This window comes from Osmerus eperlanus, chromosome 21 (genome assembly GCF_963692335.1).
Source record: "Osmerus eperlanus chromosome 21, fOsmEpe2.1, whole genome shotgun sequence".
NCBI lineage: Eukaryota > Metazoa > Chordata > Actinopteri > Osmeriformes > Osmeridae > Osmerus > Osmerus eperlanus.
Window position 1 is genome coordinate 12562261 of NC_085038.1, and position 20676 is coordinate 12582936.

At 42.1% G+C, this 20676-nt stretch overlaps 1 pseudogene and 1 gene segment (V, D, J or C); one reads left to right on the forward strand and one right to left on the reverse strand.

Moving 5' to 3' along the window:
- Positions 1–1980: 1980 nt before the first annotated feature.
- LOC134007420 (Ig kappa chain V region K29-213-like) lies at positions 1981–2516 on the forward strand. The segment is given in 2 exon segments: positions 1981–2055; positions 2191–2516. Coding segments are annotated over 2 exon segments (387 nt in total).
- A 3594-nt stretch (positions 2517–6110) lies between these two features.
- On the reverse strand, positions 6111–11135 carry LOC134007906 (Ig lambda chain C region-like; annotated as a pseudogene).
- Between the last annotated feature and the right edge of the window lie 9541 nt (positions 11136–20676).

Sequence of the window (20676 nt, forward strand, 5' to 3'; positions counted from 1 at the left end):
GCATATTATGATTGAAGTGAGGACGCTGAGGTGGGCTACCACCGCCTGAAAACTGAGATCTTAGCCCGGTATCACCTAACACCCCGGGAACAGCACAAATATTCCACGGGTGAACCTATACAGAGGGTGAGTCTCCGGCGAGGGCAACTCTTCCAGTTGGCACAGCTAGTTAAAGGCTGGTTGGGGTTGGCCCAATCAGTAGCCAAAGTGTTCGAGACTATTGCAATCGAAAGTGAGCCAAAGTGTTTGAGGGAGCTACCAACGAGTTTGCTCAGAACGGTGAGCCAGAGTGACCCACAGTGCATGGACAACCTTGTAAAGGCTATTGACGCATGTGGTGCCACCGAAGCTTTGGTGAATGCTGGGAGGCGAGAGAGGCCAGCGAGAGGACCGCCAGCCACAGAAGGCAAAGACGGAGGCGGTGAGACAGTGGCCGAGACCAACCACAAAGAAGGCAGTGCGCGCCTTCCTAGGACTGACAGGGTATTACAGGCGCTTCATCCCTAATTATGCTACCATAGCAACCCCACTAACAGACCTGACCAAGGACTATAAGCCAGTATGGGCGGTATGGACAGACGCTACGGAATGGGCTTTTACTAGCCTGAAATCCTTGTTGTGTACAAACCCTGTGTTGAGAATGCCTGACTTTAACGGCCTTTTTACCGTGTTTCCAGATGCCTCAGACACTGGGATAGGGGCAGTGCTGTCGCAGGGTGAGGGAGAGGAGGCGCATCCCGTCGTGTATATCAGTCGCATGCTTTCCAACAGAGAACGGAAGTATGCCGCCGTGGAAAGGGAAGCCTTTAAGCTATTAAATGGGCACTGGAATACTTTTAGGAAGGAGTTTCCGCCTAGTCACGGACCACGCCCCCCTAAAGTGGGTGGTGGGACAGAGGGACTCCAACAGTAGGGTTACAAGGTGGTTTCTGGCGATTACAGGCCTTTTGACAAGTTTGACGTTGTGCATACAGTACCAGTCAAAAGTTTGGACACAGTACTGTAAACCAAGTTGCATGGGAATGCGGACGCGCTGTCTCGCTGTGACCGTTAGGGGCTGGCGCTAGACCCTTTAGGTGTGGGGGGGTTATGTAAGAGGGCAGAGGACTTATACAGGCCTACTGAGCCCTCTACTGGGGGGCAAGGCAGAGTAAAGGCCAGGGTGACCAGCTGAAAAGGATTGCACTAATCACTGTTTTTGTACCCTGAAGGTCCAGATTGAGGCTACAAAAGGAGGAAGAGAAGAACGGAGATATGTATCCCCAGGAATTGATGTGTGTTTTGAACGAAGAATACAAGGAGCACCACAATATAGTTTGTTCTTGCCTTGTCTCTGGTTTCCTTTATTAATATGCCGTCACTGTTGTGCCGTAATATAGTGGGATGTAAACTATTACCATACAAATGCTCACACATGATCTATGACCTTGTTGATACAGGAAACAAGCCTAACCAAAACATCTTACTATCATTGTATCAATATATTTAACAAGCTTCAGGATACTCTTTTCAAAATGACTTGAAGTTCTTAAGGAGTACTGACACAGATTTTGTCATTTACTTTCTACAGTATATGATTTGTTAATTCTGCCAGTTTTTCTTTAAAGCCTCTTTACTTACAGGAATTGTTCTGTGCTCAGCTGTTCTCTATCCTGCTCATTTATAACATGTAGACTAACAGGAAGCTTTGCCCTTGTCACTATCAATAGTGGAACCTGAAAAGCACTTATACTTGTTTTACATTCATTTGTGGAATGTGGCATAATGAGTGTTTGCGTTTGTGATATAATGAGTGGTTTGTGGTAAAATGAGTGTAGTAATGAACCAGTCTGTTGAACTACAGTTTCTCTGTGGGTCCAAGAAGGTCTGTCTGTACAGAGCGGACATTTTGCATAGGCAGCACATGCTTCAGTGGTCTGGGAGTGTTTATAGTCCTGTGAGTTTAACACTTCATGACTGAGAGCTGTCCTTCATGACAACAGAACTCATGAACTATGAACAGAACCATGACTCTGATCACCATCTTCATCTGGACTCTAGCTGTCTACATACAGGGTAAGAAAGTTCTGTCATGTAACAGAATTTTATCAATTTCAGTATTACCTCTAATGTTAACCGTTTTCTGCAATGCGTATGCTTTGTATTATCAAGATGTATCCTTAATATTTGTTTTTCCTTTTTCATATCCAGAGTCCAGAGGGCAGTACACTCTGACTCAGAGTCCTACAGTGAAAGCTGTTCCTGCAGAAGAAACAGTCTCCATAGCCTGTAGAGTTAGTAGTCCTGTGCACGGTAATAATCATCTAGCCTGGTACCTCCAGAGACCTGGAGAAGCTCCCAAACTCCTTGTTTACTACGCTACAACACTTCAGTCTGGGACTCCATCTAGATTCAGTGGTACAGGATCACGTAGTGACTTCACTCTGACCATCAGTGGAGTCCAGGCTGAAGATGCAGGAGATTACTACTGTCAGAGTTTACACTACCCTAACAGTGTCTGGGTGTTCACACAGTGATACAGAGCCGTACAGAAACCTCCCTCAGTCAGACTGCACAGTGACTGCACTGCTACAGCTGAGACCTACTGCAGGTGCTGAGAGGGAAGAGACAGTGACATGGAACACTGACTGGTCTTTGTTACAATAAGCTGAATATATCAGTGATGCCAATTATGTCAACCATCCCACCCTCATGTCAAAGCAGTCTTGAAAACATTTCAGCTCATAACGTTTAGCTATAAAATGACTTATTGAAGAACAAAACATTAACTTTATATATATGTTTGAAACATGTCTTCACTGACTGTCATTCACATTAAGTGTTCATCAGAGACTTATACATTCATCAGGCTGATCAACATCCTTTATAGTGAAAGATTACTGGACAGTAATTAAAGAAGTGTAACATGTTTTAAAAATACCACAATGATCCTAGTCAGCCTTCCTAATCATCATCATCAACACTATCATGATCAACTACCTTTCTGCCTCTGACAACATCACCGTCATGCTGAAACCGGCTCTCAGACCACAGGTGAAAGTCATCAAACTGGTTCAGAAGCAGGTACGTGTGTGTTTTGACACCACAGACTGGAATATGTTCAAGCAGGTAGCCACTTACAATGAACACACAGACATCCAGGAGTACACAGAGACCGTCACTGCATTCATCACCAAGTACACTGATGATGTCACACATCACACACGACAAAACCATCACCACCCGTGCTAACCCGAAGCCATGACTGACAGGAAACTTCAGGAAGACCAAACAGCAATACGCTAAAATGATTACCAGACATTTCTGAGACAGCAGAGATACACAGAGTCTGTTGCAGGGTATCCAGGCCATCATAGACTACAAATCTCCACCACAGACCCGGTAACATCACTAAACAACCTCAATAACTTCTTTGGTCGCATTGAAGCACAAAACAACACACCAGATTGTTTGTCTGTCTACGGACAGCGTGAAAAGATCTCTCTCCACGATCGATGCCCGCAAGTCAGCTGGTCCAGACAACATACCTGGTTGTGTACTGAGCAGAGGAGCTCAAAGATGTCCTCACAGACATCTTCAACACCTCTCTGAGTCAGGCTGTTGTTCCCACGTGCTTCAAAGCCACCACCATTATTCCTGTGCCAAAGAAGTCACCTCCATCATGCTTCAATGACCAGGAGGTCAGTGAAGGTGGTTTTACTGACCTCCATTATCATGAAATGCTTTGAGCGGCTAGTCATGCAACACATCAAATCCATCCTCCCACCCTGCCTGGACCCTCTTCAATTTGCATATGGGACAAACCGCTCTACTGATGATGCACCATCATCTGCCCTCCACCCAGCCCCACACACCTGGACCTTAAGGGGTCGTATGTGAGAATGCTGTTCATAGATTTTCGTTCAGCATTCAACACCATCATCCCTCAGCAGCTTATCTGGAAACTGGACCGGCTTGGAGTGCACATTTGTCTGCATTTGGCTGCTGGACTTCTTCACTGGGAGACCACAAGCGGTACGGGTCGGCACCAACACATCCAGCACCATCATGCTGACCACAGGGGTCCATCAAGGATGTGTGCTCAGACCCCTGCTCTTCATCCTGCTAATGCATGCCGAGGTACAGCACCAATCACCTCATCAAGTTTGCAGATGACACAACTGTAGTGGGACTCATCAGCAACAATTACGAGACAAACTATAGGAAGGAGGTGAGCCTACTGGCCAAGTGATGTAAGAATAACAACCTCTCTCTTTATGTGGAAAAAACGAAGGAGATGGTCATCAACTTCAGTAGAGGTCCCACCAAGCACCCACCACTGATCCTCAACTGCGCTACTGTCGAAAGGGTCCTGTTCAGCCTCCTGCCATCTGGGAGAATGTACCGGAGCCTCCGGGCCAGCTCCACCTGACCGCTGAACAGATTCACACATCAGGTTGTGAGGATGCTGAATGATTTTATAAATATCCAAATGGCCCTTGGCAGAAAAAAGGTTCCCCACCCCTGATGTAGACTAACAGGAAGCTTTGCTAGAGTCCCCTTGTCACTGTCAATAGTGGAACCTGAAAAATACTTGTTCTACATTCATTTGTGGAGTGTGGTATAAGGAGTCTTTGAGACATTGATTTAATGATTTAAAGGAGAACAGCTTTCACTGCAGGAGTCTGAGTTACACTGTTCTGGAATCACTCACACACTGAAGTACCCATACTGACCACTAGAGAGAGACATACTGTGGTTTTTGAGACATCAAGCCTCAGTTCACACATCTCTTCAACTACAGTTTCTCTGTGGGTTTCTCTTTCATGTTCTCTTTTCACACCCAGAGTCCAGAGGACAGATCACTGTGACTCAGACTCCTGCAGTGAAAGCTGTTCTCCCAGCACAGACCGTCTCTCTGCAGTGTAAAACCAGTGATGATGTGTATGGTGCAGGAGGCTATTATCCCCGTCTAGCCTGGTACCTCCAGAGACCTGGAGAAGCTCCTAAACTCCTCAGTTACGACGCTAAAACACTTCAGTCTGGGACTTCATCTAGATTCAGTGGTACAGGATCACATAGTGACTTCACTAATTATCATCATTATTCCCACCATGATCAAATACCTTTCTACCTCTGTCATCTGTCTCACTGAAACCTAATATCTGGCACCACCACACACTTCACTGCTGTCATCACGTTTTCTACATTTACATTTAGTCATTTAGCAGATGCTCTTACCCAGAGTGACTTACAGTAAGTACAGGGACATTCCCCCCAAGGCAAGTAGGATGAAGTGCCTTGCCCAAGGACACAACGTCTGGCACAACGTCTGGCCAAACACAACGTTTTGCACGGCCGGGAATCGAACCAACAACCTTCTGATTAATAGCCCGAACCCCTAACCACTCAGCCATTAATAGCCCACCCCCCATCAGATCACATGGTCCTTGTCAGAACTCTAACATAAAGACTTGAGAGGAAGTCACCACTTCCTGTGTTACATTTATCTCAGACAGGAGTTAGATGACTCACAAGCCCCCCCTCCTCTCCCCCCATATTAATGAAACCAGCCCCCCTCACACCTGGCCCAGTCTAGGGTATTTTAGACTCAACTGTTCAACTGTACATTGGGAGCTGTGGGAGTGAAACTGAGATTTGCATAGTCAGGGTGGCTGGTTCTGATACTCCCAGAATAGAGCAGCACTGTCACCAGATGCTCACTTGGCCCCAGGAGATTAAGATAGATTATCATCAGGGTTCTACAGATTTTTTTGGTTGAGTATGTCCATACTGTTTGAACACCACAATCTCATGTTATCATGGTGGTAAAAGGTAAACTCTCCTGTAAAGATGTATGTTGTGTCATGATGAAAGATAAATATAAGTGATGAATGGAACCCGACTGGTGTTTGATCTGGATCTATCTACATTCAGTTACAGTTGTAGTTTCAGTAAACAGTAATGTTTGATAATCTATCATTCGTTGTTACTTTCATTATCTGACAACAATAGTGTGTTGTAATGAGATATTTTCAATGTACAATCCCATTTTTGTATTACTGCAATCAATATTTGTATGAATAAAGTCAAAATTCAGCAGTTTTAAGTTCAACAAGAAATATTTATTGTCCACTAAAATAACAACATTCCAGCATCAAAGCAAAGCCAACTAAGAGAGTGAATAGTGACCAAAATCAGAACACATCAACTTTAGCACTGATAACACCTCAGTCTACAAACAGCAGCGACACGTGGACTCTAGCAAAGCTCCCTGTTAGTCTGCATGTGAGCCATCAGGGAGACAGAGAATGGCTGAGCACAGAACAGAGTCCCAGCAGAGGAAGCAGCCCCTCTCCACAGGGCTGTGTGAGCCTGGGGCTAATCAGAACACTGCTCTCTCTTCAGGGTGTGAGTGACCGTAGGCAGGGAGCTCTGGTGGGCCTCACAGGTCACCCCCAGCCCACTCCTGGGCAGTGAGAGTCAGGGTGCTGCTCCAGCTGTACTGGCCGTCCTTCTCCAGGAGCCCCCTGCTGGCCTCCTGGCCCTTCTTGCTGCTCCCGTCCACCTGCCAGCTGAGTGTCCAGTCTGAGGGGAAGCCCTTGTTGGCCAGACACATCAGCGTGGCCGTACTCTTACTGGACAGTTCCTCACTGGAGGGGGGCAGCACCGTCAGGGTGGGGGCATGATTACCTGGTGACAAACAAAATATGTCAGATTCCACAAACACACCGCAGTTTAAGAGATCATCTTTGATGGCAGAGATGGACTTCTTCTATTTCAACCAACAAAATAGTATAAGTTATTGCTAGAGCTGCTTAATGTTGACACCTTAATCAATGAAGATTAATTAAAAAACATCAATAAACTATCATATTGTTAGCAAACAGATCAATACAATTTTCAGTGTTTCCCCTAGGTTTACAGCTTTGGGGACGACGACAGGGGGGGACGACATAAATGACATGCCGTTGTGTAAATAAGATAAATAACATAAGGCCATTTAGTTTGTTTAATAAAAGAGCAAGCTATAGACCTGTTTTATAGGAAAGGTAACCTTAAATTACTTATTTTGTGATCTGGCACTATATTAAAAACATTTTTTACTTGACCTTCCAGGGGGGGCGGGGGGTGCCGTTGGAGTGAGATAATATATTGTGATATAAAGAAATAAATTAAGGTAATCTGTCAGGAAATGTCTATAGGTCAATTCAGGTACAATATGTAATAAATTAAGCCCAGCAACATTTTTAAATCTACAGTGTATTTCATGAATACACTATATATTAACGTCAGAAAAGATTTCAACATGTACAAACACAAACTTTGTGATCAAGCTATTTTAATGACACATTTTGAAGGATTCAAAAGAAAGTAGATCTCATTTAAAAAATACGATCTCTAAGGCTGTTACGGTCTAACCATGCTGGTTTCAATTAAAAGATTACAAAATGGACAATCAACAAATAACAAATAACGTCAACTTCATCTTTAAGTTCGTGAACTTCCCTCCCTTCAGGACATCTGGCGGTGTGTGAAAAAAGTTTGGAGGAGACAAGTCATAAGAGACTCCAGCCACCCGAGCCATGGGCTTCTGTCACAAATAATATACCATCAGGTTGGTGGTATCGCAGCATCAGGACCCTCATCAGCCGATTACATGACAGTTTCTTCCTCCAAGCAATCAAACTTCTGAACTCTTGATCGCTCACGATACATAGCCTACACTCAGCCTGAGGCTGATAAATACGGTGCAGGTATTTATCTGCCTCAGGCTGAGTTCACATTCTATACTGCTCTAATAACAGTGGTAACTGACTATAGACCGACAGCTAAATGTCACTACGCCACTTTTATTTATCTCCTGTATAATGTACATTGTGTTGTGTAACAATTGTGTAACTTGCGTTATGTGTAAATGATAATCTAGGATAATTGTTATAGTGCTATGTTGCCTGGAACCGCAGTATATGGTTGAGTGACAATAAACGGATTTGATTTTGATTAAGATGGTAATCATTCTCACATGAAGTCATAGTTCAGGTTTGCCCTTCATTAGTTTGTGATTAGCACGCATCATTAGTTCATATATAAGTAAGTATTAATGCAAGTTTTAATGCATGATTATCCATGTAATGTTACTGTAAAGTGTTACCAGAAAAGGACCACATTGTACAACCTAACATTACAGAGCACCGAGTTGGAACTCTTGAATATCTGAGTTTCATCTATTTGCACATTTTATTCTAAACTCTTGATCTATGACTATGTTGAGCCTATGGTCTACACTCTGCACCTCTCGGTCACCAACCGTCTCTGGAGGAGGGGATCCCTCACCGAATTGCTCCTCCCAAGGGTTTCTTCCTGTTTTTTTCTCAATTACTTTTCCTGGGAGTCTTTCTTTGTCTTCCTTGAGGGTTTAGCTTGGCTGAGGGGCAGTTCTGTGAGCATATGTGAAGCCCTCTCATCAGTGTATCTTTCTATGCTCAATAAGGAGGATCAATGTACATTATGAAAGTAATCCAGAGTCATCTAATGATGTTTGTGTACGCAGATGCATATGGCAAATGATATAAACAATTATACTTGCTTAATTCATATTATTTCTTACAGAGCATGTTTTATTTAGTTTACCCCTAATACATTAACATAAACATGTACTAACATGTACTTAAGAGACACAGTGTTCTCAGCCCACCCCTGTACTCCCTGTACACACATGTTGGTGTGGCAACAAGTAGCTCCAGTACCAACGTTAAGTTTGCTGATGATACGACAGTGGTAGGTCTGATCACCGACAACAATGAATCCGCCTACAGAGAGGAGGTGCACACTCTGACACACTGGTGTCAGGAGCACATCCTCTCCCTCAACACCAGTAAGACCAAAGGGCTTGCGGTGGACTTCAGGAGAAAAGACAGAAAACACAGACTCATCATCATCAATGGGGCATCAGTGGAGAGTCAACATCTTCAAGTTCCTTGCTGTCCACGTCCATGAGGAACTCACAAGGTCGTTTCACACCGAGGCCATTGTGAAGAAGGCACACCAGCGCCTTTTCTTCCTGAGACGGTGGAGGAAGTATGGAATGAACCGTCACATCCTTACACGGTTCTACACCAGCACTGTGGAGAGCATCCTGACTGGCTGCAGCTGTTGCCTGGTACGGCAACAGCTCTGCCCTCAACTACAAAGCCCTACAAAGGGTTGTGCAAACTGCCAGACACATCATTGTAGGGGGTTTCATTATTGGCCAAACAACCAAAACTATTCCCTTATGGTTTAAAGGAAGAGGGGAAACTGAACAGTGTATTAACATTAACCAAATTGTGCCAATACCAATGGAATTATAGTTATTTGAGTCTATGGGTTCAATCAGAGCAAGCCTGCCTTAATATCTTCGCCTCCAATCACTGATTTTATTTCTGCAAAACTGCCAGATATTCATGACAACATAAGCTAAAAGCACATCTAATTGATTAAGGGGTTACTGGGGTGAATAATACATGTATCGTCATCATCGTCATCCGTCTTTAGCCTAAGCGGAGCCAGAGAGGATACCATGGGAGATATTCTACAGTGTTAGATTTACTGCTTCAAATTGAAAACTGAGACGATATTTCGAGTAAAGACACGTTTCTTAATGTGTTGTCAATACTGTCAATTAAAAGTCTAAACGTTTTACTTACGAAGCATTTGTTTGAAGGAGCAAGTTATTTCAGGAAAAATGTGATGACTTCGACGTTCGTGACAGGCAGCTACTGACAGTAGTACTGTACTGAGGAGAAGCCCTGAGGAGATGAAGAATCCACTGAACTACGCTTCACAATTTCCTTTATACCCATGAACAACCAATAAGACCACATCTTGACCCTTACTCTGATCAACATATGACTAGCAATGCTACAGTAAATTACACGATGAGGTATGAGACCCATCAAGAACTACAGACCGGTATCACTGTTACCCTTCCTTTCGAAAACATTTGAACGTTCTGTATCTAACCAACTGTCTAACTTTCTCTCTCAGAACAACCTGCTTGACCCCAACCAATCGGGCTTCAAGACTGGCCACTCCACAGAGACTGCCCTCCTTTCAGTCACCACTGCCCTCCAGTCTGCCAGAGCGGCTTCCAGGTCATCCGTCATCATTCTGCTGGACCTTTCTGCAGCGTTTGATACGGTTAACCACCAGATCCTGCTCGCCAGACTTTCTGAGATGGGCATCACTGGCACTGCACTCCAGTGGATCTCATCCTACCTGTCGGGAAGATCCTACCAGGTTTCCTGGGGAGGCAAACTGTCAGGCCCTCGCCAGATCTCCACTGGTGTCCCACAGGGCTCCGTCCTTGGACCCCTCCTCTTCTCTCTGTACACCACCTCACTTGGACCAATCATCACCTCCCATGGCTTCTCCTACCACTGCTACGCTGACGACACGCAGCTGTACCTGTCGTTCCCCCCGACCGATCCGGGGATCTCAGCTAGGATTGAGGCATGCCTCACAGACATCTCCGCCTGGATGACCTGTCGTGGAAATTTTGGAATACAGTTATAATGTGTGTGTTTCATATATGAGGAACGGAAGTCTAAAGTTGATTAAGAAGAGTCAACTCCATTTGGTAGAGATGCCATTTGCAGTTTATGACACCTGGGGGGAAGAGACAGCTGGTCTGGAGACAATGTGGATTCAACTGTATTGTTATTGTGATCTGCTGCTCTGACCCTTCCTGTTGCATTGGGTGGGGTTAATCAAATACTTGTTTGAAGTGCCCACACAAAGGACAGTTGACCGTTTGACTGGTGAACTCCTGTGGTTTTACTATCTACTGGTTTGGGGAGAGAGGCCACATTAAAGAACTGTGGGAACTTGGTATAAAGTCAAACTGTCACTGAGCAGTGCTGACCAATCAACAGAGTTCAGAGGAATCATTTGATCTAAAGTTTATATAAGGCAGGGTTTTAGGGTTGTTCTGTATCACTCTGGCGAACGACCTGTGGCTAGCACCTCCTTCGTTAGACTGATCACAAAGTACTTTGTTGATTCATGATTTGTACAAGCAAAAGACATTTATTGTAACCGCCATCTCTTGACTATTCAAATTTACACAGTGCCACTAGAATTTTACCACCACACTTGGTGCCGAAATCCGGCATCCTCGTCTGCTCAGCGTATCACGGACAAGGACTCCCTTAGAAAAGGTGATCTGATCAATCCGGCATAGCCGCCTTTACCTCTATCCAAAATTTTCAGAGAAAGCGGGACCGATACGAGGGGGTGCTTGACTGGTTGCGCTTTTGCTGACGCGGGATTCTGAAAGAACCGGTAAATATTCTTTTTTGGCTTCTGTGTAATTTGAGTTGTCTAAATGTGTGTTGTTTAGACTATGGTCAATAATTCGGTTTAGTTAGTAATAGGGCAGAGACCGGAGGAGAGCTGTGTCCTGTGCGTGCAAGTCGTACAAATTGGGAGAACGTTGGAACGTTGGTCCCGTTACGTTAGAGTCGTACAAATTGGGGGAACGTTGGAACGTTGGTCCCGTTACGTTAGAGTCGTACAAAAAAAGCATGCAGGAAATGTGCTGACGAGCGCATAAAGGGTAATAATTCACACGTGATATCGTGCTGTGTGTCTTTAAGGCCCTGGGAAATTGGGTCAGGAAATGTATTGATTTCTGAGTCCCAAGAGTAAAATGGTAAAAAGTATACTTTAGAGGATTGGTAAAGATTAAATTGGTAAAGAGTAAATTGGTAAAGATTAAAATTGGTAACCAGCTGTGTGTTTAAGAAAAAAAAAAGGTTAGGAAGTATAGGCCTGTGAAATTTCAAAGTAGAGGTTTTAAGTTTGCAACACGCGTGTTCATTTTTTGTTTTAATTGCAAGTTATGTTTTTTTGAGGTTAAAAGAAGTATGAGTAACTAATGGTGTCTACTATTCAAGCTATATACAAATTACAAAAATCAAAATTTTAATTAATTTTCGGTTTGAATATTTGTAATTTATGATTGTGCAGTTATTTTCATTGAAAGTTGTGAAGTCGGAATTTAATTGTTTTTAGATAAGAAAAGGGGTAATTGTGTCTTTATTTTCCGTCGTTGGTTATCGTTTATGGATTGTAATTCTAAAAAATGAATGGTCTGGAGGCAGAATTGACCTGTCCAAACATCGATTACATGAAACAAAAGTATGGTAACGATAGTTTATTGCAAATGCAAATATGGATTGATAAATGTGGATTTTCGATTGTGGGGTCGTTTTGTTTTAAGGACCTTATTGTATTGTGAAATAGGTTCGTGGGGAGAAATAGATACACGATTTTTTTTTAAGTGGAGAAAAGAATAGATTTTATCCTGATTGGAGAGCTGTTTCTGATTGGATGGAGATAGGTAGAGGGATAAAGAAATATTAGGACAGAATAGTGTGGGGAATTTTTCATCTATTTCCCCACAGATTCACGATTGAGATTTTCTGGCTGTTCCGCAAACAAATTTCGCCTCATCCGCAGCCAGGGGTGTTGCGGCAGGATGCGCAGGCGCATGAGGTTTTGCGGGAATGCGAGAACAGAATATGAACATGAGGTCAGACATTTGCCATTTCTCTATGACTCCGATGTCTTCTGACAGCCGGTTATATCTAGGAAAAGTCAAGAAAGTAGGATCCTGGAATGTTTTTTATAGATTTGCTTTGGATTCCCGCAAAGATTGAGGCTTGTGCTTGGACTTGCAATTGCATATACTGCGTTTCAAAGAAGGAGAGGTTAAAGTCCTCTCCGGAACAAAGGGTTTGAGTCCCTGTTGTGTTTGGAATAAGTGGTGTTGTGGGCTATGGTCAAAGCTGATGCAGAGCGTGTTGACATGCTGTTGAAAAACATGTAGGCCAACACGAATTGCTAGGTCAATCCAAAATGCGTGCTTTAATTGTGGGAATTTGAGCAAAATGTACGTGAATGTCCGGAGATGTGTCATCACTTGAAAGTTTTCTGGAAATTGTGAGCGAACTCTCGCAAAATCAGAGGGGTTCGTGACCGGAAGTTGAGTTCCGAAATGGTGACGTACAATGTTTATCGGTTATGACACTGTTGGTAGAGGAGAGACGATTGACTTGTTATATTGTTTTACAACTCTGTGTTAACCGTTATATATTTGATGTTAGACTTTACATCGGTCTGATTACCGCCAGAAGGCATTTGTTTTTGAAGACGGAGACATTCTGTTTTGAAAATGCTAATGTTAATTCTTTGACTGAATTCTCCACTTGAAAAGAGGTGCATGCGCTTGAGCCTAGCGGAAGTTGATTCTTTCAGTGAAGCTCATTCTGCGTGCAGTGGCCCAAACATGAGTGCAAAAAAACAAAAACAAAAAATCACTAATTTTATTGAGAATTTGACGTTGAATTGAGAAGTATATTGGTTGGAAAACAGATGTGTGTTTCTGTTTCTTTGTCAAACTTAAGAAAATATTGTGAGTTGCCATACTCTTGATTTGGAAATTATGTACAGACCGATTTTCTATATTATGAGCTTGATTCGTTATTGAATAACGCGCTGGAAATTTAGTTTTTGGGTAGGATAATTGGTAAAAGGCCAGTTTTGGCAACAAAAGCGATATTCATTTGAAGAATTACAATCCCGGGGTTATTGAAACTTTTATAGAAAGTTATGTGTTCAAACGGAAATGTTATGTTGTTTAAGGAATATTTTTGTTTATGTCTGGAAATGTTCGATGGTTTTAATTTTAAATTTTGTGGGAGTTCACAGATGTTACTGTTGTTTAAAGAAATATGTAAAGGGTTATGAAGAAGTGATTAGAAAGATTGAGCCAGTCCGAGGGACTGAAGTGTATACAAGGGGAACTAGTTCGAGAGACTGAATTGCGATTGTTGTTAAGAGCAAAGGTGCTACATATGTGTGTTTATTGCTGCTGAGATGATTTGTTGAAATGTGTTGGATTTGGTGGTATTCATATTTACCTATTTAAATGGACTTGAAGTTGAAGCTTTGTCCAACCAGAATGCTAATACATGGGTAAACTGTCATTCTCTGACGAGTGATATTATGTGCATATGTAGATTTCGGAGCCTAATTTTTATGTGGAAATTGAAATAGTACTAATGGTTGATAGACTTGTAAAGAAAATCCAGGCTGTGACTGTTGGTTAATGGCTAATGGTGAAAACGTGGAGGAAGTGCATTTTGTTCTGTCCTGAGACAAAGGAGAGTCCAGGAAGTTGAATTTGCAACTATGGCAACGACATTGGCTAACAAACTAACAGACCGACAGGCGGGTACAGGCTAGTAAAGGAATTGCAGCTTGATATTTGAGATGCAGGATGAGTAACCGCATGACGCATGCGCAGATGGAAATTGAGAAATTGACTAAGACGAAAATTTAGAGAAATAGATAAATTTGAAGCAAATTTACATATTAATTTGGGTATTTTTGAAATATGTTGGGTGATGAGTATTTTGAGACATTTGCTAACAAGGTTTTTGTTTGTTTGAGGACATTTTAACCCTTGTGCTGCCTTTGGGTCACATGACCCAAAGGTTCATAACAAACCACCGTTGTGTTTACCCAATTTTACCCAATACAAAAACAAATAACAATTATTTTCTTTTAACCATTGCAATGTGGGGGGTCTGAGACAGCCCGACAGTTAAAAGAAAATGCTTCACTTTGTTTTTGTAGGAGGTAAATTTGTCGCAATACGACGGTGGGTCACAATGACTGATGGGTCAGAATGACCCGAAGATAACACAAGGGTTAAATGAGTTTCAGAAATTCCGAGGAAAGGTGGGGGCTACAAAAAAAAAGTCCCGTTACGATGAGTTTTACAAAGGTGATCCCAGAGGGTGTAATTCTGCATACTTATGTGAGTATTAATGGTGAAAGATGTGTCCGTTTAGATGAATTCGAAGTTTGGTGGTTTACGAATGTATGATTTAACATTTGTTCTAAATTTCTAGCCAAACTGGGAGGTAGAAGCCTTTCAGACCAGAACTTGTATTTACGAGCGGAAAATCTGTGATGTGTGATGGTACTCAGTAAAATGCAGAAATTGGACCCCTGGTTCATAAATTAGTTCTAATTGGATTGGAAAAGTTATACTTTAGCAAAATTAAGTGAATAGATGGTAAACGCCAACCATCTGTGTTGTTTAAAAGAAATGAAAAAAGGTTGAGAATTTTTGCTTTGTTCCAGAGGGCGCTGTTTGTTTGATTCGAGTTTTGAAATGCGCGATGGTTTATTTGAGTTGATTCACTAACAAAGAGTAATTGAGATAGCTGGTAAATATAGGAATATTCAAAGGTGTATACATTACATGCTTTGATAAAACTTTTGAGGAGTTAAAGTATAAGGTTTTGTTTTACGGGTTTATGTTAAATTGTGAATTTAAAGATTAAAAAGAAAAAGGGAGAGTTTATATTTTCTTTTGTCTTAAGGGCATGGTACAATGTTTTGGGATAAACAGTTAGGCTGTGATGAGGTTGTTTTATTATGGTATTGGTTGATAAAGAGGGTTATGATAATTTGGTTTTGAAATAATTTGGGAAGACTCATTAAGTCTGATAAATTGTGGTGTGATGGTTGGAACGAAGTAGCTTGTTCTGGACTGCAGCCAAAGCAAGTTATGAAGTTCTACCTATCTAACCTATATAGAAATATAGATGGGGTATAAGTTTGGCTAATGGTTACATTAAGAACATTTTATGGTCTATGTTTTATTTTGGAATCATACAGATTAAATTCTGGTTTAGGGTAGTGATGCTGGTTTTCTACATGTCTTGGAAAAAGAGAGAGTTGATTTGGTGAATTTAAATACAGAAAAAAAATTAAAAGGGAATCTGAAATGTAAAGGTATTCATTTGAACTGTTCCTAAAGGTTTTTGAAGAAAAGATAATAAGAGACTAAAAGTTGAGGTTATTCGTAAGTTGGCTGTTTTCTAAAATAGTTTTATTTTATACAAATTGGTTCAAAAGTTGGTTGCTTCAGTGTAAGCTTGTTAATTCATAAAAGGGAAAAGAGTTAAAATATTTACTGATAGTTAAATACATCATTGGTGTTACATATGATTTGGGGAAAGGTATGGAAACAGGAAGTTTCTTAGTTTGATCTGGGACACAACTTGCTGTATGCAAATGTGGAATTCACTCTAACAATTATGATTATTCCACAGGGAAAATGCTAGTGCTGATACTAGCTGGAGCAGTTTCTAGATTGCCTGAATGCATTGATGAACTAACTAGAATATGTTTTTGATACGTATGTTTACAGGAAGTGATGAGATGATGTTGCTATGTCCGGATGAGCCTAACTTGACAAATTTGGGCTTACAGGACTCTTTTGAGGAAAATTGTTGTGTGACCTTGATACAACATTTGTTACAGATTCTTTAAGGGGAGCGCAGGCTTCTTAGAGAGGAAGAGATGACGTTTAGGAATTTATGACTGACTGATGACTGACTGATCCAAACAGAGAGTGACTATGGGGTTTTATGGTTTTATGAATTTAGCTTCAGTAGTTTGGATTTGTGATAGGATTGTGAGGGTTTGATATGATATTGCTGAGTTGAAAATATTGGACTGTATTTAACCCAGAGTGAGAATTTTGTTTTGTTTGAGTATATTTGATAAGAATTACAGAATACAGCGGACAGATGGAGAAAGGAATGGTGGAATGGAGATTCGAACTTGGACTAATCCACAAGAAAATGCGTTTTGGAAAAAGGAAGGATATGAGAATAAAAATGGAGGTTGTATGGTCTGCATAAAACATTTATCTTGAGATTTTGCTAAGTTAACACATGGAAAGATCATGCCTCTACAGTTTGTGTGATATCAAGAAGAATGCATTATTTTAGCATACAAGAGGATTTGTAATGGATGCATAGTCATTTTTTTGTCAGTTCTTCATATGTGGGACAAGTATTATGAGAAAAGGAATTTAAACACGATAAGCTTCACAGTTAAGGTTAGAGAAACTATTTGGGTATTGATAGATGGATTTTGTAGAGTTCAATTTTTGGAGAAGTGATACTGTTTAATGATTGTTTATGGGAAGAAGTTTTAGACTTCTCAGGGGCTCAGTGATCAAGCTTTTGTTAATTTAGATTCTTTTCGATGGGATTTTTCTTTGAGGTTATGTAATGATAATGGGTCACACTTGTTTATGGAAGTTATTTTGGTGTTGATAGGATTCAACATTGTGTTAATCACTTCAGTTGAATGAGAGAACAGAACTTTGAAGACTAAGTCAGACGACAAGAAGTCAGTTACCTTTAACTGACCTCTGTGAGAATGTGCTTGTTTATCACTGTGCAACCTTTTTGGAGTCTATTTTGTGTGAGATTCACAGGCAGGTGAAGGAGGCTATTCCTATGACTGGGCCGCTGCATGATTTGATACCAGATGACTGGATCGTGGTGAAGGACCTGAAACGCCTGGTAAAACCCAAGGTGGACGGGGCCATACCAGATTCTCCTGACGACTGATCCGGCGGTTAAGATCGGAGGGGAGAGCAACGTGGATACACGCTAACCATTGCAAGCGTGCACCTTGTCTGGAGACGGAAGCAGAGGATACGCGTTCTGCGTAGTACCAAGGAAATTTCCGAGCTGTACGCGAAGTGCAGTGTCGTTGAAAGTTGCCCTGAGCAATTTGATCGTCGTTTGAAATTGGTTGGACTCGACTACACTGACTGAAAGAAGCTTGTCTACAAGCCAACTGAAGATGGCATCCGTTCCGACAACCTGGACTTTGTGGTGTACGGGGTACAATGGGTTTTGTCTTGAGACTAGCATTTCTTATGTTAATGTTTGAATTTAATTTTTCTTGATTAATTGTTTGGGTTTATGCTATTGTAAAACAAAAAAAACAAAAATTGTGGAATTGTCGTGGAAATTTTGGAATACAGTTATAATGTGTGTGTTTCATATATGAGGAACGGAAGTCTAAAGTTGATTAAGAAGAGTCAACTCCATTTGGTAGAGATGCCATTTGCAGTTTATGACACCTGGGGGGAAGAGACAGCTGGTCTGGAGACAATGTGGATTCAACTGTATTGTTATTGTGATCTGCTGCTCTGACCCTTCCTGTTGCATTGGGTGGGGTTAATCAAATACTTGTTTGAAGTGCCCACACAAAGGACAGTTGACCATTTGACTGGTGAACTCCTGTGGTTTTACTATCTACTGGTTTGGGGAGAGAGGCCACATTAAAGAACTGTGGGAACTTGGTATAAAGTCAAACTGTCACTGAGCAGTGCTGACCAATCAACAGAGTTCAGAGGAATCATTTGATCTAAAGTTTATATAAGGCAGGGTTTTAGGGTTGTTCTGTATCACTCTGGCGAACGACCTGTGGCTAGCACCTCCTTCGTTAGACTGATCACAAAGTACTTTGTTGATTCATGATTTGTACAAGCAAAATAAATTTATTGTAACCGCCATCTCTTGACTATTCAAATTTACAGTGCCACTAGAATTTTACCACCACAGACCGAGCACCACCTCCAGCTGAACCTCGCCAAAACAGAACTTCTCATCATCCCGGCTAAACCCTCCATCTCCCACGATCTCTCAATCACCCTGGGATCTGCGACGGTGACCCCTTCATCCTCTGCCAGGAACCTTGGGGTTACCATGGACGACAAGCTCTCCCTCACGGCCCACATTGCTGCGGTCTCCCGGTCGTGTAGATTCACCCTCTACAACATCCGGAAGATCAGGAGATACCTGTCTGAGCACTCCACCCAGCTGCTAGTCCAAGCACTTGTCCTCTCCAAGTTGGACTATTGCAACTCGCTGCTCGCTGGTCTCCCCGCCCTCTTCAGAGGATTCAGAACGCAGCGGCCCGCCTGGTCTACAATCTACCCAGACGCTCCCATGTTACCCCGCTCCTCATCTCTCTCCACTGGCTACCTATCATGGCCCGTATCAGATTCAAGACCCTGGTATTGACCTTCCGAGCAGTGAACGGGACTGCACCCGTCTACATCAAGTCTCTCCTGCAGCCTTACACCCCCACCCGTCACCTACGGTCTTCTTCAGACAACCGCCTGGTGGTCCCACCGCTCAAGACCGCCCGGTCCCAACACAAGCTCTTCTCCTGTCTGGCCCCCCAGTGGTGGAATCAACTCCCCACCTCCATCAGAGACACTGACTGTCTCTCCACCTTCAAGAAAAGGCTCAAGACGCACTTGTTCCGGGAGTACAACGGTACTCAGGAATGGTTCGCTTGACCCGATGTTAGTTTCCTCAAGGATCACAATGACTCTTGCTTAGAGACTTGTTGCTCTTGTGGTTAGTGGTAACTGACTTAAATTTTTGTACTCGCTGTGATATATTGTTTTTATTATTGTTGCTTGCTTTTTTCACAGGTACACTTGCACTTATAGCAGTTCATGTTGTTTAATTGTAACATGTTTAACTACATGCTCTTATGGTTCTTCTCTTTGGCACTTATTTTGGTTGTTCACAATGTGTGCTTCATGTTTTGGTTACTCGCAATGTTTTTGTGGCTATCTCGTTGTTATGATCAGTGACCTATGCACTTTGTAAAGCTCTCTTGGAAGTCGCTTTGGATAAAAGCGTCTGCTAAATGAATAAATGTAAAATGTAATGTAAATCAAGTAAAGAGATTCCGTACAGCATTTCCAGATTTTTAGCATATGAGTGGTGGCGGCAGGGTGACAACCAGCCTTACAATCCTCCCTCTGGACAGAAAGCAAAATCTGCAGTGTTCATAGTGTGATAACTTGCACCCACAGGAGAGGAACTTGATTGCAGACAGGTCAGCATTGAGACTCTATTGATCATGGCTGTTTGCTCAGAGGATCACTTGGAAGAACCATTGTCTGAATTGGCATGCAGATGTGCCCTTGGTTAACATTTTCCTTCTACTTAAGTCATTGTCCTTTTGCAGAACACACTTGAAACACAGCACTTGGTTAACAATGAAAATTGTAACGTTTGGAGTGGTCTGGAGTCTACCTGAGTCAGATTGGATACAAATGGAACTTGGTGAAAGTGTCCTAAAACATTAGAGGAAATAAGGATATAGGTTAACAATCCTGCCTCTTGATAGATGAGAGGTACACAAACATAACATCTAGCATAGATTAAAATGTCAATTTTAGCAAAACAGTGTTCTTGGGTCCAAATAAACAAATGCAATTACCTGTCCAAAATAAAAGCAGCAACCATGGCGTCGGTTTTTATATCCTTTGACTCCCGCAGTTGCCTCCAACGTGGAAAATTAACGCCTATGTTGATTATGTTTTTAGACCGCTGTTGATCCAGACGTGTTTTATATTTGTTGATGTTTCTAATACAGTATTTGCATTTATTTGTGGTTCAGGACAAAAGGTTGCTGTGGTTCACCCTCCATTGTCACATTTGCTCTGCACAATAACAAGGAACCCGCATTAATGACGAGTGATTGTCCGCGCAAACATGTTGCATGGCGGTGTGCAAATATAGATTGATAGACAAGGAAGGACATCCTATCGTTACATTTGGGCCGAATGTAATGATGTTGATTTCTATCAGGATGTGAAGAGACCAACTAGTATAACACAAATAAATCTGGAACCGATTACACATCCGAGCTTTAAGTCCACTCAGGTTCATTCTTTCAAAGATCATCTATTTGGTTGTAATTTACTTTCTCTGACATACACACACGTTTGTGCCTTCACAG